Source organism: Macadamia integrifolia, chromosome 14 (assembly GCF_013358625.1).
Source record: "Macadamia integrifolia cultivar HAES 741 chromosome 14, SCU_Mint_v3, whole genome shotgun sequence".
Lineage (NCBI taxonomy): Eukaryota > Viridiplantae > Streptophyta > Magnoliopsida > Proteales > Proteaceae > Macadamia > Macadamia integrifolia.
In genome coordinates this window covers 32,149,622-32,162,580 of record NC_056570.1, presented here as the reverse complement: position 1 = coordinate 32,162,580, position 12,959 = coordinate 32,149,622, and the positions used below count along the sequence as shown (strand labels likewise).

Genomic DNA, 12,959 nt, shown 5'->3' with positions numbered 1-12,959 from the left:
GCCTGCATGCCACGCGCTAGAAGGCACTCTGTGAAAAAGAAAAGTGTTTTTATGTGTCATATAGAAAATTTTGTTTTTTACACGAAACGGAGTTTTTGGAATAAAAATGATACCAAACAAAGCCTTACTCTTTTGAAATAAAAAATCTCACTTATATTGATGTCTAAGTGCGTGCTCCCATCAGTACCCCACTTGGTGCAAAAACTACGTGATGGTGATGGGGCATGGATTTCTTGCCTTAACAATAGAAAGGAAAAAGGTATGCGCCTGCATGTCATGCATTAGAAGGCACTGTGTCTTTACTCATTGTACCATTTCTGTATGATGCTCCATCCCACACCTTCACTAGTGCTCTTCGGTAATGTGAGACATATGGGTTGCATGCGTATCTCTGAAATAAAATAAAAAAGGACAATGTAGTAATCTTCGGTCACGTGGCTCTGGTGCCAGCGTGTGGGCTAGTGAAAGGGCGGAAGGAGACATCATTAGTGTGCGAGTTGGAGAAGGATAAAACGGTGTTTTCATACTCAACTGGGTCTGAGCGTGGTGGTCAGGACGGTTATTTTCCAAAAAACGAAAAACAAAAGAAGACAAAAGTGTTTTTTCTCCTTTCTCATCCATTTTTTTTTTTATCATTTTCAATTATATTCCAAACGGACACATGTTATTGGATTGGATATGAGAATAGGATTTGGCAAAGGACCAATGCATGCTATTGGCTGATATATCTAATGATCGAATCCAATCCCCTTGGCATGACCAGGTGGGTCAACTATATGGACCGTGGATTAAATAAAAAAAGAAAAATAATAAAAGCCTACAGATTGGAAAGAAGAGAAGAGAAGAGAAGAAAGAGATGAAAAACAAGGGAAGAAACAGAAACCATGGAATTGGTATTGGAATCTCCATGAGGTCAAGCATCCAGAAGGTCCAAAGCTAAGCTCCCTTTTGTTCTTGTTAATTACCCTCTCTCTCTTCTTTCTCTCTCTACCTCAATCTTGCATTCAACTAATGCTTTTCCTCTCTCTGTATTTTCAGATTCTTCAGATTAATCCTAGGGTTCGTTGGCTATGATTTGATCTTCCTCTTTGGTTCCTCTTTTGTTGTTTTCAACTCAGGAGAACCATAGATCGATCAGTTCGTGTAATCGCATCTCTCCGTTTGAGTACTTGTTCGGATTCCCTTTCCGTTCTCTCTCTCTCTCTCTCTGATCTTTGTGGAGGGATCTTTGATCTCATTGTTCGTGTTGTTCTTCTCGCTGTTGATGCGGTTCTGTCTTTGCTAGCGATCTGAAAACGATTACACTTCGTCTTTCCGCTTCTTTCTCTCTCGAACCGGTTCTGCTCAGTTTTCGGATAATTTTGGATAGGTTTATCCTTTTTTGGCGAATAAGTCGGCCTCGAGATCCGTGAATTTCTTATGCAATTGGCTTTGGAATCCACTGTGCTTACAAAGGGATCAGAAGCTTCAAAAGGAATAGCGTGTTCCTTTGTTTTACATCTCTCGTCTCTCTACTTGGTTCGCATATTTGTGTAAATTTCAGATTTGGAGTGATTGAATTGATCGATAAAGGCAGGAATAAAGAAGAACAAGTGTTTTCGCGGCAAAATTATTTTATCTTTTCTTTATTAATCTTTAGATTTAAAAAAAAAAAAAAAATTGAATTACAGATCCTGCTTTATAGAAAAAATCATTTCGACTTTTTGGTTTTGTGATTTAGGAAAGAAAAACAAAGAACAAAGGGGGTGGGGGGAAAGGAAGGGATTAGAACTCAGATTCCTTGAGCTGCAGTTTAAGACTTCTGGGTAACCGAAAAGGGTCTGCTTTTCAAAGTTCATTGCAGCTTGTTTCATCGTCTTCGTCAGTTGTAGGTTTTTGGTATTGGATTTGGTCGGATTGTATTTGAAGTTTAGTGTTTTTCGGGCAAATTTGTTTTTCCATTTTAAGTGATTCAATTGCAGAGCTTTAAGAGTGTATCGTATCTTTTGGTTTTGTTGCTCAGTTCGGTGCTGGTAAGAAGCAAAAGGGGAGTCTTTAGCTTTGTTTCTGACGGATCCTCACGTAGAAACCAAGTGCTGTGATTGTTTAGCTGTTCTGGAGTGCCTACTAGATATCATCAGGGCCCTGAGAATGGGGTCCTGCTTATCGGCGGACGGGAGGAGTGGTCTTCCCGGATCGCCGACTTCGGAATCAAAGAGGAAGAACGGAAGAAGGAGGCGTTCGATGCGGAGTTCTTCCTTCGATTATAAGAGGGACGAGCAGCTTCGTAGGATAGCCGGGAGAATGTTCTTGAATGGTGCTAGCGAGGTTGCTTCTCTGTTTACCCAACAAGGCAGGAAAGGGACCAATCAGGATGCCATGATCGTTTGGGAGGTATTCTTCTCTTTATCAATTTTTGGTTTCTTAAATATTTTGGGATTTACGCACCACTTGAACGCCGAAATACGAATTGGTGCTTCTAGTTTTTGAGTTAATTGTTTTTCTATTGGTATCGCCTGGCAATTTACCCCGTCCTTCTTCTGATCTTAATCCTAGATATATTTTTATAAATTATTAGTTAACATCTTCAAAACATATTTCATTACTATTTACTCGTATTCAGTTGTATACTGCTATGTTCTTTTTCCAATCGAAGAGAATAGGCTATTTCCTTTCATCCTTGAATGCAACTTGTCTCGTCCTGTCACCCTACTCACCCCCACCCAAAAAAAAAAAAGGCCGTTTATTTTGCATGAATCAATTCAGTGATATATCTTTATAGAAAGTTTGTGTCCTGCTTGTTACATTTATCTTGGACTTGCTTCAGATCCGTTGCTGTTACTTCTTCGTTCTTCACAACAGAGGGTAAAGTATCATCTGGTTAGGATGTGCTCATGGTTTTAGGTATTGGTTAAGTATATGACGTATCGGCGGTCCCTATGCAGATACCGTATCAGAGTATCATACAACAGAGGGTAAAGTATGGTATTGGTATCTTTGAGAGAAAAACCATCTGATATGGACTAATACTAATATCTAAAACCATTGATGTGTTCATACTAGTTTTGCAAAGGATTATCCTATTATATTAAAAAAAAAGGGGGGGGGGTGGCTACTGCAGGGTCTGGGAAGGGCTTTGTAATTATAATTATAATTAATTGTTTATAAGAACTAGACTTTTCCTATTCCAAGTTGTGCGTTTCTCCCGTTTACCACATTTAATAGATCTCAATACTGATGTCTAGTTTAAGTTCATTTTCCTAATTCTTGTGCTTGTACGGACGTTCTTAAGTTTGATATCTGAATCCCACACATGTTTAGAAGAATCTACTTTATCTATTTCTAGAATGCTTATTGGGATTTCTAGCAACAAAAAGTGATCATACAGAGGAAGTCATTTGTTCATTTCTCTCCGCTAACTCTTTTAATTACTTGAAGAGGGTTTTGTACAGTCTGACTTTGCTTCAGTTCTCTCCATTTTCTTGCCATTACTGCGCCAGTTTTAGTTTGAAGTTAGTAACATTACTATCTTCATGTGGAAGCATCAGAAAGTTCATTTTCTCTAAAAGATGCTTTGTTGCATTTACAGAATTTTGGTTCAAGAACAGACACAGTTTTCTGTGGTGTTTTTGATGGCCATGGTCCCTATGGCCATTTGGTTGCAAAAAGAGTGAGAGATTCTCTACCATTGAAGCTAAGTGCCCATTGGGAAGTAAATATCGGCAGTGAAGGAGGATCTAGAGAACTCAGTACCAGTGCCATGGTAAGCATGAATTCTGAAGATACTTCCTTCATGTATGTTGAAGAGGAATCGAGGGAATCTATAGATATTGAAGAGAACAAGAAGCACCCAGAGATCTTTCTTACACTGAAGGAGTCATTTCTCAAGGCTTTCAAAGTTATGGATAAGGAATTGAAGTTGCACCCCAACATTGACTGCTTCTGTAGTGGGACAACTGCAGTCACCCTGGTTAAGCAGGTATTGGATTATGTGCTTGATAAATTTAATTTAATAAACTTTATCTAGAGTTCTTTCTAGGCCATGAATATCTTATTTGTTTTGTATAGGGTCAGGATCTTATTATTGGAAATGTTGGAGACTCTAGAGCCATACTGGGGACAAGGAATCAAGACGATGCCCTTACTGCTGTTCAGTTGACCGTGGACCTTAAACCAAATCTTCCAGGTATATATCTCTCTGCAACGCAAAAGCTATCGACTTCTGTAATTTATGTGATAAAGCTGAAAACATTTAATCTGAAAACAATTTCCAAGTTCTGATGAACTGGACAATTAAATAGAAGTATAGCAGAGTCATAAGTTCATATTAATTGTTAATCTGCTTTATAGAGCTGAGTGGGACAGTACAGAAAGTGTAATGCAGCAAGCCGAACCTGAAAATCTGATGGATATCTATACTGCTGTATGCTATATTTTCATTAACACTCGTCTTTCGCCAATTTTTTCTCATTTCTGTATATGGTGCAGAAATAAAATTTAGCTTACTTCCGTGTAGATAGTTTGTAATAATAACAGAGAAAAGGACGCAATAAATTATTAACATTGGGGGAAATAGGATTATCATTATATATGTTTCAGATATTAGTCTCGTGTGCAGCATATTTGTTATATAGGTAAACAATATGGACTGGTCATGAAACTGAAATGAAGGTGTGAAATGGGATGAAATGGAAAAGAAAATGTATAATTAAGATGTTTTGCAAGTTCTTTACCTCTTCTTCTCATGTTCTGTTTGTGCCTTATAGTGGAAGCTGAGAGAATCAGGCAATGTAGAGGGAGGGTTTTCGCCCTTCGGGATGAGCCTGAAGTTTCTCGTGTGTGGCTGCCAAACAATGACTCCCCTGGCCTGGCAATGGCTCGAGCTTTTGGGGATTTCTGCCTCAAGGATTTTGGATTGATCTCTGTGCCAGAGATATCTTATCGACGCCTCACGGAGAGGGACGAATTTGTAGTGATGGCAACAGATGGGGTAAGAGAATTGAAACATTGATCTCTTCTGGTCCCTCCCCGATTGTTTTCTCTGTTTTGTGGTATCATAAAAGATGATGTTGATTGGGAGCATTGGGTGATCTTACCTACCTTCTGATATTTTCCCCCTTTTCCATGGGGAAGATCAAATATTCTAAGAGATGATGTGTTTGTTTTGTAATGAACACCTTTCAATTGTTCAGTACCAATAATTTGTTATTCGAAAGCTTTGAGTTGGAATCCTGAGGATTAGGTCTTTTGTAATCTCTGCTTTCTTTAGTTGACCAGGTTTTTCTCGAGTTGATCCTTCTATTAACTTATAATTTGCTTGGAATCTTGGCAGGTCTGGGATGTTCTATCAAACAAAGAAGTTGTAGACATAGTGGCATCAGCTCCAGCACGTTCTACAGCTGCTCGATCTTTGGTCGAGTCGGCAGTTCGTGCATGGAAGTTCAAATACCCAACCTCAAAGATTGACGACTGTGCTGTAGTCTGCCTCTTCCTTGTCTCCGACTCAAACAATTCCTGCCTCCCATCCAAAGCCGAAGAACAGTCAGCTGCATTCTACCAACGTGAGAGTAGTCAAGAGAAACAACAGCCTCAAAGCGCAGAGGGGCTGAATCGATCGGCAACAGTACGAGCAGGTCCTGAGATCCAGCCGGAGGAAGAAGAGGAAGAACCCCTGAATGAAGCTGCACGGCTGATGGGGATAGGAGAGTGGTCCGCCCTGGAAGGTGTCTCAAGGGTGAACACACTGTTGACTCTACCAAGGTTTGTTGCTGAAAATGAGGAGGATAAGCAGCCCACTGGAGGAACAAAGACTTGGAAATGATCAAAGGGGTTAGTTTGGTTTCTTGATTGTATAATCATATACCATCACCAAAATTCTTAAGCATCATCAATTCCACCCGCTCCCCCCCTTTTTCTTTTGCTTTATTTATTTATGATTTACCTTGCTACAGAAAGAAGGTGTTTGTAGGGGGTGTCATTTGTTTATTCTGGTTCGGAGAGGTTGGACCGGACTGTATTAGTGTGTCTGGGGAATCCTCCTTTCTCTCTCTATTATGTCTGGGTAGAAATGGAAGTTTTGTAAAATCCAGCTCTCCAATTTTATTTTTTAATCTGTTTTTCCTGGGATGGGGTGGGGGTTTTCTTTTCTTGTCATCCTGTTATGTTTACTGGAAATAGTGTTATTTGTTATTATAATGTTGATAATAATTTTGTGATGTTGAAGCCTACTTTTAGAATTGTATATACTGAATTGAACTTTTTAAATCTGATGATTGTGTGGGTTTCCTGAAGAAAGCCTTATCCTGTTATTAACAAATTGCAATCAGCTATGGGAATCATATTGTGCCTCACTATAAAAATTTACATCACTCACTGTTACGTCCATGAAACAAATGATGGTAGAGATTAGGATGAACTTCACTTTCCTACTCTTTCCCATTTTGCATTGAAATGAACTGAGTGGGAGAGAAAATACTGTGAAAATGGGTTGGCCTCTTCTGCTAGTAGTGTCTCTTCTGTCCAGTGGAATTTAGAGACTCTGGATGTCTTACATATCATCCAATCATGGTATAATTTTCAAAGCAATTTTACATGGGCTATAAATTAAAATAAAAAGATTTGGAAAAAAAAAAGGAAAGGATCAACTCTGTTAGAAAAACAAAACTGTTGGAGAAAAATAATGACCACTAAATATGAAATGTAAAATCTAATAACTTATCTTACTTTCGCAATGAGCAAATAGTCAGTTCATATGGTAGAAAAACAATGTTGTCAATAACTAATGATGGCCCTTACCCAAAAAAAATAAAATAAAAAGAAAACTTAAAATGGCTCTACAAAAAGGATTTCACATTCTGTCACAATCAATACAAAGTACGAAGCGGCTAAGATGATTTGAGAGAATGAAAAAGTGTCTAGCGCACTTGGTAGTTTATGATGTGTGGAAATCCATTGGTTCTTGGGTTCAGGTTTTTGGTTCACACTCTAACTCACCTCCCCCATAGAAGATGATAGATTGAGACCTATCAAAGAAAAACCACCAAAAAAAGATGTCGACATTCCCATTCCTTTGCCCTAAAACTTTTTTTGTTTGGTAGAGAGTGAAGTTGGGTCTTCCAAGTTACTATAATTTACAAAAGAAAAGTATGGTAAATAACGCTTCCCACGAAATTGTCGGTTCTGATCTCATTTTTTTCTTGTTAAAAGGCCAATTCTTCTTTCTTGAGACATGAGAGTCTGAGACAAGTTTATTTGTGGCGTACATGTCCTTTTGTTTTTTCTTTATGAGAAAGAAAAACTTCATAAAATGAAGAAAAATAGCTACATTGTTTGTGATACAAGTATTCAGCTTTTTTTTTTTGGTTAACTCAGGGGTTTTCAGGCCTTGGCAAGCTGATTCAAACATAAGGTGAGACGCATTCTGAAGCGCTTAACCTATGACAGTTCATCAATGGACCAACCCCTTGGGGTTTTATTCAACTTAGTAACTCTAGCTTTATGAGTGATGGAAATGGCTATTCTGTCAATCTTTTAAATTTAAAGAGCTAATGAAAAAAAAAAAAGAGTGGTGAGAATCTCTTATGGCCGAGGCGTGAGGACAGGTTCTGATAGTCATTCCACCATTCCTTTTGAATCAGTCCAAATCTCTATGGCTTCAAGTCCCAGTGAAACAGCCCCGTGAGACACCTTGTTGGATCCCTCTCGCTTCAGCTTCTTGGAGTGTTCCTGCATAACCATAATAGATTATACTAGCTAGAGAGATTTGATTGTTATAAATGACGGTTGCTGCCCAACATGAATCCTTAGTATAGGGACTGAAACTACCATTGGTCATGATGATGGGGTGGTTTTTAGTGCGTGTAGGTTGGTGTAAATCTAAAGGTTAGGGGGACGTTGAGGACTAAGGGGCTCCGGTGGGTAGAATTGAAGGTTAGGTTCCCACTTGGAGATTTGAGAAAGGATTTGAATGTTAAGAGACTGAGTGAGTTTAGGAAGTCTTCTCATTTGTTGAACCACTAATTGCACGAAAGCCGGTGGTATACCTAATTTCTTTCTATCACCAACAAAATATATACACAAATACAAGTCTTCACGACACCATTTCTCCAAATAAGGGTTTTGATCAAGCGGGACTAGTCAGGCCGAAGGTCCAAATACCTATCGTTAGAAAACAAAAAATAAAAAAAATAAAATAAAATCCAGACTTTAATCTTAACTCTGCACCTCCCATTCCGCACTTTTCCATTTAGAAAAATTCCAAAACCTAATACCACTCATTTAATAAGAGTGTTTTGGGTAATATCTGAATGAAATCAATTCTTATAACCCCCAGTCTCCCCCACCCAATAGAAAAGAAAAAAACAAGACAGCATGCATGCCCTTTACTCCCTTTGAGAGTGGTCCAAGTCTAACACAAAGTGACATTCACAGAGGAGTTTGATTGATTGGGTTCCCAATTCAATATATGGGATGAGTAGGATTTTCATCAGCAATGAACTTCGTTGAATTCTAAGCAATGAAAAATTGAAAATGGGAACCATCAGTAGCATCCACAGTGGGGTGAATTCCTGCTTGACTGATGACTGATGACTGATAGGGGAGTGAAAGTCTCTCTTCCTTTTTCTAAAAGTAACACATGTATATGGCATTTTCTTCCACAAATCTCACTACTGGTGAAATTCCATCCGCAAGGAAAGTGGTCCAAGTTTAGCCACCAGAAGGAAATGGCTTCTTTATTTTTGCTCATTTAGGTTGGTGAGTCATTGACATTTGTCTCTCGTCATCTATAAGTGTAGAATTTTTTCTGTTTTTTGTTTTTTGTTTTTGTTTTTGTTTTTGTGTTTTGTTTTTTTTTTTTTTTTTTGTTTTTTTTTTTTTTTTTTGTTTTTTTTTTTTTTTTTTTTTGTTTTTGTTTTTTTTTTTGTTTTTGTTTTCCTATTGGTGTAGAATAGTTGTAAGAATGGTTTTTTAGATTTTAACTTCTTTTATTCAAATGGATTTTTTCTTTTTAAATTTTATTTTCGGTTTTAAATGATTTTTAGATTTTAATTTTTTTTTCTTCAAATGGATTTTTTCTCCTTTAAATATTTATTGAAATGAATGCAAACTTAAGATTGAATTGTTTATTGTTGTATATATTTTCTTTTAATAATTTTTTTGATTCGGTTTAAACCGTTTAACTAAACAATCTCAATTTTGAAACCCAAAACTGAACGATTTATTAAACAGTTTTTACAGTTTTAATGTAAATGACTCAATTTGATTTTGATACATTGCTTTGTTCGATTTTTGGACACTCTTGTTCAAATAACATGTCCACCCTTCGTGTCAACATATATGTCTCAATTAAATCTATTTTATATAATGCCGCTATTAACTGCCTAAATAGCATATGTTTTTATACATTCAATCTCTAACAATAATATAAGGGAAAAAGATTGCCATGCCCCCCCCCTTATGAAATTAACTCACATGATTTTTTTTTAAATTATTTTTCATCTATTTCTTCATAACATATATTGGTGTGACATGTAGATTCCTTCCCACACTGGTAGTATAATGAAGAACCCTTTCCCTTTAATATATAAATATAACTATATCTTGTATGAAATAATAATCTTGCACATCTCGATAGTTCATGTTGCTTTATGTTATTTATCTATTGGGAGAGGGTTGGATGTGATGCTAGCTTTTCTAAAACAAACGGACCAACTAATGGGGGGGGGTGTGGGTAGGTGGGAGGGAAGGGCATTGAGGTCATTTCCAAAGAGAGGGAGAGTATGACAGGTTGCAGATTTTTCCTTATTTATTTTTTAGAATTGCTAGAAATATGTATGTTAAGGAGGAGTGCATGCTAGCTCTATGATGGTCCCTTATACAGAGACAGACACAGTTGCCCATTAAAATTTTCCTCCCTCAGATCGTTGTTCATGTAATATTGGGTTTTACAAACATAAAACAAGAGGGGGCTTAGGTTACTTCAAAATCCACTAGTGCAGGTCTTCCAAGGATTGCATCAATTGAACAAGTTATTCATCACGAGGTAAGAGAGATCGTTGCTTGTTCATTGATGCAGTCTATTGATTGAGATCAACTGAACAAGCTATTTGATTAAGACCTCTGCTGCAACATTTATGTGTCCAACAATAGAGAGAATCCCATGTTTGATCACGCATGATGTCTTTTCTTGAAGAGCAATATTAAATTCCAGTAGTTTCGTTAAAAAGGCTTCTTAAAGCCTAGCTAGGCTAGGATCTACACAACTGTACTGCCAAATCAACATCTCATCATCTCTTCTCTAGACATGTTACTGCCAGTCAACAGATTTTCTATATCGATATGATAATCATTGACTGCTAGATTTGTGAGATATGCTTTAGTGTGTTCTTTTGCCAAGTTCATGCCTCAAGTTTTGTTACAAAAAAGTTTGAAAAGACAAAAGGGTTCTCTAGATAAACATGCTAGACAGTGATGGTAATTTTTTATCATGTGAATTACCCCTGTGATTGATTAAAATTACGAAAGAGTGGCTTAAGTAAGCAAGGGGGGAAGTTGAGAGCGGAGAGAGACGGGTGGCAACACAAGGTAAAAACAAAAGAATTAAACCTGTGACCTGAAAGTCTACATTTTCTGTGAGATTCGGCTCCTCTGAGCGGCGATGGCTTAAGTCTTTGTAATACCCTAATCTGATTTTTATACCCTTATCTATGAATAGGTAAGAAGATAGAGTAAAGAAGGCCAATGTTGGCATGGATGGGAGCTATGGAGTGCTAGGAAGGCAGAAGTGACCCTATCTATTCTTTTTTAGTTTGCCAATACCACTAGAGAACCTACCAGGAAGTATTGGCAAATAGGTAATTATATATATATATATATATATAAGAGATCAGGCACAAAGGGGTAGAATGATAGGCCAAAGGAACCAAAATGCTGCCAACTGGTAGGTCTAAACTAGCCAGCTGGTTGGATTGGCAGAATACAAAATTTTTGGATTTTTGCATTGTGGGGTCCACACCTTTGCGATGCATTTCCCCATCATTATCCCATGGAAATAGATCTATTTGAGGTAGAAAATGCATATTTTATATTAATAAATAAAAGGATAATTTACAGCGCCACCCCCTAGAGAATGCCATTATTAGAGAGACACCCCTTGCGTGATACCAAATTATATTCAGACCCTTGCCGTTAGTCGCTGCTACGGAATATACCTTATATGCTGATGTCAACTAGTATATAATTTTTTGGGAAAATTATGCTCCGCTCTCTTGTAGTTTTTCGAAATTACATGTGGATCCAAGGGTTTGAAAGATTTACGTCCCCCTCCTCTAGCATTGACGATGTGAGTATGCAATTAGTTTAATTCAACAAAAGACCGTATTACCCCTTTAGTAGAAATAGTCTTAATATTAGAAGACCATTATACCCTTCTATACACATATGCCCAAACCCTCATTGATAACCCAAAAGAGATTCTGCAGTTCTTCCTTCTCATTCTCATTTATGCTACCACTGTTAATGGCTACTGAAGTAGTTGGGTTTAGTTCAATAGGTTCGATCTCCGCTGCATTCGGAGAAGAACGATTTTCTGTGCTATTGATGCAAGCGGGAAACAAGATGTGGTATGTTGGAAATCACATAGAACAGTAGATGAGGGCAATCCTGCTCAGTGAGCAATTAAGAAAAACCAAAATGAGGAATTATAAAGTTACAAGCTTCTTGAGATTCTGAGTGATTTCTTCATGAACCATGATCTTTTCCAAGGTCTTCTTGTCGACCCACAGCATTTTCGCCACTTTAGACACACACAGTTGCAGACTCAGAGCACAGGGGTTAGAAGCAAGCGAGAGAGAGAGAGAGAGAGAGAGAGAGAGAGAGAGCAAATCACAGCTTGTTTTGTGATTTGCTCTATGAAATCGCCCTCATTTATAATATTCTCTCTCTCTTTCTCTCATGTTGTTAATCTTCATTGATAATGAGGTGACCTTTTCGTGTTGTACTTACAATTTACTAGTCTCCCTTCTTCATTTTCATGGACATCTCTCAATTCATCAAGTCTTATTGCTTTTATGTGGGTTAGGTTTAGCTCATGGTTTTCTTCTTTTTGCAATCAATGAAGTAGATTAAAGTGGAGAACGGTTTTGGGTACAAAAGCAGAAAAAGCTAGGAGCTTCCTTTTATGTTAGTCCGTTTTCCTGGATTTTTAGGAATTTGGGTTAATTGTTTCTTTCTAAATCCAAAGCCAGACAGGAAAGGAAGGGGGCCTGAGCAGTATGTTGCCTTTGGGTCTTTGGCTCTTGTGAAGGTGGATAAGAGCAAGGGAGGGAGGAAATGGTGGCTCGATGGGGAAGGGAAGGGAGTTAAGCCAATAAGGCGCCGATTACTTTAGTGCTCTACCTCCCATGGCTGCGCTCACAGTGGGAGAGGGTTTCATGTATGGCCTTGAAGCCAATACCTCTCAACCCTACTGTTGGAACTCCATCAGTTCAGATACGGATCTCGTCCCTGTGAAACTCCAAAACACCTCTTACTCCCACATTGCTGCCGGAAAAAATCATACTCACAGTTGAGGTCACAAAAGATTTGTACTGAAGACCTAGGTTGAAGAAGAACATAGTGAAAAGAGGGATTCCTTCTTTTGTTTGTTTTATGTGAAGGGTGTATAAGTAAGTTCACTTTATTAAAAGGGCATTTTCGGTATTAAAATGGTGACATCGCCATCTAATAGTTTCAAATTCACGGTGACTAACGGATTGGACCTAATTGTAAGAATCTTTCAAACTATAGGGGAGGAGGCGTAAATTGTTCAAACCCTTGGATCCACATGTAATTTCGGAAAACTATAGGGGATGAGGGCGTAATTTTTTCATTTTTTAAAATATCAAAATACCGTTGCAAAAAGTGAAGTACCTAATATACCCTCTAATATCTCTCTCTCTCTCTCTCTCTCTCTCTCTCTCTCTCTCTCTCTCTCTCTCTCT

At 37.9% G+C, this 12,959-nt stretch overlaps 1 protein-coding gene across 4 annotated transcripts; it reads left to right on the top strand.

The window, feature by feature from the left end:
* The first annotated feature begins 789 nt into the window (after positions 1 to 789).
* LOC122061595 (probable protein phosphatase 2C 33) lies at positions 790 to 6,194 on the top strand. 4 transcript variants are annotated; one of them, XM_042624957.1, is made up of 7 exons: positions 790 to 928; positions 1,039 to 1,518; positions 2,003 to 2,373; positions 3,569 to 3,958; positions 4,048 to 4,165; positions 4,746 to 4,969; positions 5,312 to 6,194. In XM_042624957.1, exons 3-7 carry the CDS (start codon positions 2,131 to 2,133, stop codon positions 5,798 to 5,800), a joined length of 1,464 nt encoding a protein of 487 aa, XP_042480891.1. In that variant the 5' UTR covers positions 790 to 928; positions 1,039 to 1,518; positions 2,003 to 2,130; the 3' UTR covers positions 5,801 to 6,194. The 4 variants fall into 4 exon arrangements, with proteins under 4 accessions (XP_042480891.1, XP_042480893.1, XP_042480892.1 ...); XM_042624959.1 differs by having other exon boundaries at positions 1,039 to 1,532; XM_042624958.1 differs by having other exon boundaries at positions 1,039 to 1,867.
* Positions 6,195 to 12,959: the final 6,765 nt, after the last annotated feature.

Bases quoted from the DNA above. Each gene is read 5' to 3' on its own strand.
- LOC122061595 (XM_042624957.1), top strand. From the start codon at position 2,131: ATGGGGTCCTGCTTATCGGCGGACGGGAGGAGTGGTCTTCCCGGATCG. The intron at 3,959-4,047 runs GTATTGGATTAT...TGTTTTGTATAG, and splicing joins CAGTCACCCTGGTTAAGCAG to GGTCAGGATCTTATTATTGG. The intron at 4,970-5,311 runs GTAAGAGAATTG...GAATCTTGGCAG, and splicing joins TAGTGATGGCAACAGATGGG to GTCTGGGATGTTCTATCAAA.